Consider the following 6,422-nt stretch of genomic DNA (forward strand, 5'->3'; position numbering starts at 1 on the left):
ATCTAATTTTTTCCACTCATTTATTTGCACATCTGTATCCAACAGAAGTTTGATAGTATTTATCCAATACTGCACCTATACTATATGGTCTAAAGAATATGCAGCAGAAGACTCAAATTCTAAAATACAAGTAGTAAGTGATTTGTTGACTAAACATTTAACAGCAAAGCCATATCCTGTTTTCTCGGTCAAGTTGCCATTTAATTAAACATGTCTGACTCATCTATTTGTTAGACTCAATTTATATTGTCAACACTGGAAAGAGAATTTAAAGAAAAGATAACATATGCTTTCCTACAACATAAAATGTTATATATTTTTTTCAGAAATTTGGACTCAATTTAAAAATATTATGAATCAAAGTAATGAGAATCTATTTGTGTGGGGACAGGATTTTATATGAATCTGAAGCAACAAAACTAAGGCATATTTAAAGAGATTCTCAAAGGAGCTTTTTTCATTTCTTCAAAAGGCAACTGGATTGTTTTTTTCCTTGAGGAAGAAGAAAATGTTTCACTTCTCATCCAAGAAGCTTCATAAGTTCTGATTGTAGGAAGATGGAATGTTAGGTACTGACAGTTGAGACGGGTTGAGATGGGATTGAAGGATATGTTCTGATAGAGTGGTGGGGAAGTGTGAGTGAGTCGATGTATGTTATACTTCCTTATGCAATTAGAGAATTTCCATCTTCAAGCTTCAGTGTAACAGTGTTTAGTAAGTGCAGATTTTCTAGCTTTGTATCATGTCTTTTTGGAAATCAAAATACCATACATGCCATAGGTCCTTGCCTTTCCTCTAATGTGTTTCCTTGTCCTTCCTTGTTGGTATGTCATAAATTAATAATGGAGAATCAAACTACTGTTCCTTATTTTCTGCTCCTGGAATTTTCCAAAGATCATAACCTGCAGCTTCTACATTTCTTCTTATTCTTCATATTATACCTGGCAACAGCAATGACAAATCTTTTCATCATTACTGTAATAGCTTTGGACCATCAACTGCACAACCCCATGTATTTCTTCCTAATGAATTTGGCTTTGCAAGACCTGGGCATTGTTTCAGTCATTGTCCCCAAATCCATGATAAATTCTCTTATGGGCACCAGACAAATCTCTTACTTTGGTTGTGTTGCTCAAATTTTTCTCTTTATCTCCTTTGAAGCATTTGAATTGTCCCTCCTGACAGTCATGGCATATGATCGGTATGTTGCCATTTGCCATCCACAGTACTATGAATTGTTGATGAATTGGAAAGTCTGCATCAAAATAGTGATTCTGGTGTGGGTTACAGGTATACTCTATGGAATGTTGCACACCACTGGAACTTTTTACATCCCTTTGTGTTCTAATGTTGTCAACCAGTTTTTCTGTGAAATTCCACACTTGCTAAATCTTGCCTGCTTTGATTTCAATCTACTTGAAATTGGATTGCTTGGAATTAGTATAACTGCAGGACTTGGTTGTTCTATTTTTATTATCATCTCCTATGTTATGAACTTCAAGGTGGTGCTGAGAATCCCTTCTGTGAAAGGAAGGCAGAAGACCTTTTCTACTTGTCTTCCACACCTGATAATCTTTTGTATTCTTTTGGTAACTTCATGCTCGACCTACCTGAGACCACCCACTAACACCACATCTTACTTAGATTTAGTATTCACTGTCCTATATTCCTTACTTCCACCCCTGTTCAATCCAATCATCTATACCATAAGAAATAAGAATATCATACTTGCCCTAGCTAAACTGTGGAAATTCTGACATTTTGTTCACTCATGTTTTTCATTTGATTCTATTGCATTGAGCTTTTTATGTTTTTTGCCTTCAGTTTTCTCAGGAAGGGAAAGCAATTATAAATGGAAACACAGTTAAGATAGAGATAGCTACTAATCATATCCTGCCAGATCAATGCTACCACATGGGAAGGTGACAAAGTATAATTCCATATCCTGAGTCATAGCCTTAACCCCTTCCTCTCAGCAGCCCCTCAAATATTGGGACACTGCTGTCATGTTTCTTCTGGTCCTTCTCTTCACTAGACTAGCCATGCCCAGTTCCCAGTTCCTGCAACCATTCATCATATGTTTTAGCCTCCAATTTCCTAATCATCTTGGTTGCTCTTCTCTGCACTCTCTTAACATTTTTATAGTGTGGTGACCAAAACTAAATGCAGTATTCTAGATGAGGTCTTACTAAGGCTTTATATTTATTATTGGTATTAATATCTTTATTGTATCCCTCTGTTAATGCAATTTAGGATAGCATTGGCTTTTTTGGCTGTCGCTGCACACTGTTGGCTCATATTTAATTGGTTGTTCACAAAGACTCCAATATCCCTCTCACAGTTACTGCTATTAATCCTGGTTTCCCCCAGTTTGTGTGTGTATTTTTGATTTTCTTGCCTAAATGTATGACTTTTCTCTACATTGAGTTTCATTTTGTTAGATAGGGCCAGGTGTTCAAGTCTGTCAAGATGACTGAGAAGAACTGGGAAAAAGGTAATTGATTCTTTTACTGATGAAATATATATTTATACTACAGATAGGCTCAGTTTAAAATGTCAGGTGGGTGTATATACTTGCCTAAGCTTCCTTTTGTAAACTTATTATTGTGACACACTTTAGTTTCAATGTAGCTGTTGTTAAAATTTATGTAGAACTTTAAGCTCTCTGATTCTGAAGTCATTGCAATCTCTCAAGTTCTCCAATATTAAGTGGGATCTAAGATGTGAATGCACTTTTATTAAAACAAGAAATAAATGTATAAAATTGACATGATCTCTTTTGGAATAATTAGCTGCTCCTTTGAGTTGGTGAAAGGCTGTCTTAAAGACTGTAGTATTAATTCCTTTTGATCATAAAGCAAATTTATTTTACAGAAACATATTAGTTAAGGCCCTCCCAGGAGTGGCATACAGTTGGTCTAAGCCAAGGGTAGTCAACCTTTTTATACCTACCACCCACTTTTGTATCTCTGTTAGTAGTAAAATATTCTAACCACCCACCGGTTCCACAGTAATGGTGATTTATAAAATTTATAAAGCAGAGTTACAGCAAACGCCTACCACCCACCATGAAAGCTGGAACACCCACTAGTGGGCAGTAGGGACCAGGATGACTACCACTGGTCTAAGCAGTGATTAGTGCCCCATTGTGGGAGGAGGTGATGCTGTCTCCTTTGAAGAAGACAATGTTATAGCCTTTTCTTAGGAGGCAATCCCTGGATCCAACTTTGTTAGGAAAATTTGCTGGTAACCAACTTCCCTGTTTTAGAGAAGGCTGATGAATCCATAGATGGTGCTAGTTTCAGGGGGCATTGGATGAAATAGATTATCTGGATCCTTTTCAATCAGGGTTAAGGCCATGTGACAGCATTGGCAAAGATTAAAATAATAATCTTGTTTCTTCTAGTTACATCTTTTGGAATGAAGCAATTCCCAAATTTCCAATTTGACATCTTTGTTCCTCATGCTGTAGAATATTGGATTTATTAGTGAAAACATGAGAGCATATAGCATACTTGGTGCAGCCTGGATGAAGAATTAAGAGGTAATATCAGATGAGCCAAGATACTATTGCCAAGGAATATATAAATAACAATGAGATGGGGGATACAAGTGGAAAATACCTTTTTCCTTTCTCTATTGAGTATTCTCAGCACGGTAGAAAAGATCCACACATAGATTTTTTTTTAAAGTGAAGAATAATATTGGGATAAGAATTTGGATGTTACATAACTCAAGAAGAGAGAACTGCTGTTGTATCAGACTGATGCTATGCACTCGACATAAAATGCCAACCAGGTGAGAACTGGATATAACAATTCTATTTTGACAACCTTTGCTTGAATATGACACTACATTCACAAGATGATCTAACAAGCCAAAGAAGAAAAACCAACTTCATGTTAACACTGTTTACAATAAAACTGACTGATCTTTATGTTATCATCCAAATTTTGTCTGTTAAAGGAAAAACAATTTAATGTGCCTTCCCCTTAGAACAAGAGCAAAAGAAATGTCAGAGATAAACCCTACTTACTTTTTACACCTAATATCTAAAATTTCTTAATCTAATGTCTTCCTATAGGGATGATTATGTGATTGGGTAAATTAACTCTGATAATTTCTGAAGCTGAATGAAACAATTATTTCCCATTTAGAAATAGCCACTCTCCCGTTTTACAAATGAAGGTGAATATATGCATCCTAGGATAACGTTACAGGATCCAATCTGAATCGGTTACCAGGACCAGAGGTTTTGTGTGTTTTGGGCATGTTCTCTGTGTGCTGTATATATGGTATCTGTTGTAGTGGCTTTCTAGATGTTGATAGGGATGTTGATGGATGGCTATTAAGTCATTCGCTTTATTTTTATCTTGATTCCCCCCTCCCGCATTCTACTGTTTTTAATATTCTTTCCAGCAGCACCTCTTTCTTGATATTTACTCATGGGCAATTTAAAACAAAAGATTGTAATGAGCATTTGAAATACAGCATCTCAATTATTTTAAATCTTTACTTATAGTTATAGGTAGTCCTTGACTTATGACAACAATATTTCTGTTGCTAAATAAATCACTTAAGTGAGTTTCCCCCCATTTTATTACCTCTCTTGCCACAGTTGTCAAGTGAATTACTTCAACTGTTAAGTTAATAACACAGTTATTAAGTGAATCTGGCTTCCCTATTAACTTTGTTTGTTTGTTTGTTTTTTGGATTTATATGCTGCCCTTCTCCCAAAGGATTCAGGGCAGTGTACAACCTTAAAAAAACACATATTACTGACTTCCTGGGAGGAGCCTGCTGGTGGTGGCAGCAAAAAATCAGCTGCCTCCGAATTCCTGGCTACGTACCTGTTTAGAGGATCTTCCATCTGACGTCTTATCAGGTTTTCTTATCCTTCAGGCAAGAAGGAAAGAAGAAATTGTTTTGCTGGCAAATGCTCTTCGATTTTTGCAGCTTTTGTGCTTGCAGGGAAAGGGGGGCTAGCCCAAGGCAGAACGGCTGTCCGTGCTGGGAACTTCAAACTGCCTTGTGCGGGACAAAGTAGGTCTCCCCCACTCAGTTCAAAGTTTTGTTTGATTTAATCTTATCACGAGCTGAATCCGTTTGCATGGACAATAATTGTTTATCAACATTTTAGCTTCTTTTCTTTTTCTCCTCCGAAAAATTATTTACTTAGAGGCTTTTAAAATGGCGCCGAGCAGGCTGGTTTCTCCGGTAATAACGAACACTTTTTGTTAATTGTCACAAGAATTCAAAACAAAAGAGATTGCTTATCATTTGTTTTGGTTTCACAATAGGCCAGCAGAAGCTTTTTAATTAGTTTCAAGAATTTTACTCCTTCTACAAGAATTTACAAGAATTTTACTCCTTCATTAATCTTGCTTATCTGGAAGTTAAATGGTGATGAATCTGCTGAACGGTCTTGTTACAATGTTTACTCACTGAAAGTTTAGGCAAGCCTTAAACTTCAAAATAAAAGGGGAACTCAGCCTCTTTACTTAAAGCTGCATATTCAGGCAATAGAGTTTTATTAACTGCAGGCAGATAAATTTTGAAATGGCTTCAAAACCAAAAAAACACATATTACAAAAGTTTTAAAAAAATAGATAAAGTATGCAAAAAACAAACCCAATTAAGATTAACAATAACATTTGACAAACTTTTCTTTGTCAGAAGGTTGCAAAAGGTGATCACATGTCCCCAGGATGCTGCAGCCATCATAAATACATGCCAGTTGCCAAGTCTCTGAAATTTAATTATGTGATAATGGGGATTTGGCTACCATTGTATAAAAAATATTTTAAATCCCCCTTTTTTAATGCCGTTACAACTTTAAATAGTCACAAAATGAATGATTGTAAATTGAGTACTATTTGTATTGATTTACAAGTTCACAAGATTACTAGGCCCTGATTAAAAAAAAAATCTTTCACAGGGAGATCAAAGGATTGGTTAATTTGCATTGTTAAGATTTTAGTGAAAATGGCAAATCTCTTTAATTATATTTCATCTAACTACAGGAGACAGCATCATGTCATGTCAAACATAACACTATCTCCTTTATAAAGTCCTGTTTGGAAATCTTCAGATTTGCTGATACTATTCAGTAATGATCTGCACAACCTAATGCATTTCTTTTCAAAAGTTTATCTACAGGTAGTTTTCAACTTACAAATAAAATTACAATGGCATCGGATGAAGGAACTTACTATGCACACCAGTGGTGGGTTTCAAAAATTGTTCGAACCTACTCTGTGGGTGTGGCCTCCTTTGTGGGAGTGGCTTGCCACCCATGTGACCGGATGGGAGTGGCTTGCCACCCATGTGACCGGATATGAAGATGCCGATGACACTTGTTAGAACCACCTTACATTACCTCACATACAGCACTGGCATGCATAAGAATATGATATAAACTT

At 36.1% G+C, this 6,422-nt stretch overlaps 1 protein-coding gene across 1 annotated transcript; it reads left to right on the forward strand.

The window, feature by feature from the left end:
* Positions 1-953: 953 nt before the first annotated feature.
* On the forward strand, positions 954-1,757 carry LOC116521510 (olfactory receptor 14J1-like). Its single transcript, XM_032236174.1, has one exon. It carries the CDS (start codon positions 954-956, stop codon positions 1,755-1,757), a length of 804 nt encoding a protein of 267 aa, XP_032092065.1.
* The last annotated feature ends 4,665 nt before the right edge of the window (positions 1,758-6,422 follow it).

The sequence above is a fragment of the Thamnophis elegans genome, chromosome Z (assembly GCF_009769535.1).
Source record: "Thamnophis elegans isolate rThaEle1 chromosome Z, rThaEle1.pri, whole genome shotgun sequence".
NCBI lineage: Eukaryota > Metazoa > Chordata > Lepidosauria > Squamata > Colubridae > Thamnophis > Thamnophis elegans.

Excerpts from the sequence above, each read along its gene's own strand:
- LOC116521510 (XM_032236174.1), top strand. The coding sequence starts at position 954 with ATGACAAATCTTTTCATCATTACTGTAATAGCTTTGGACCATCAACTG.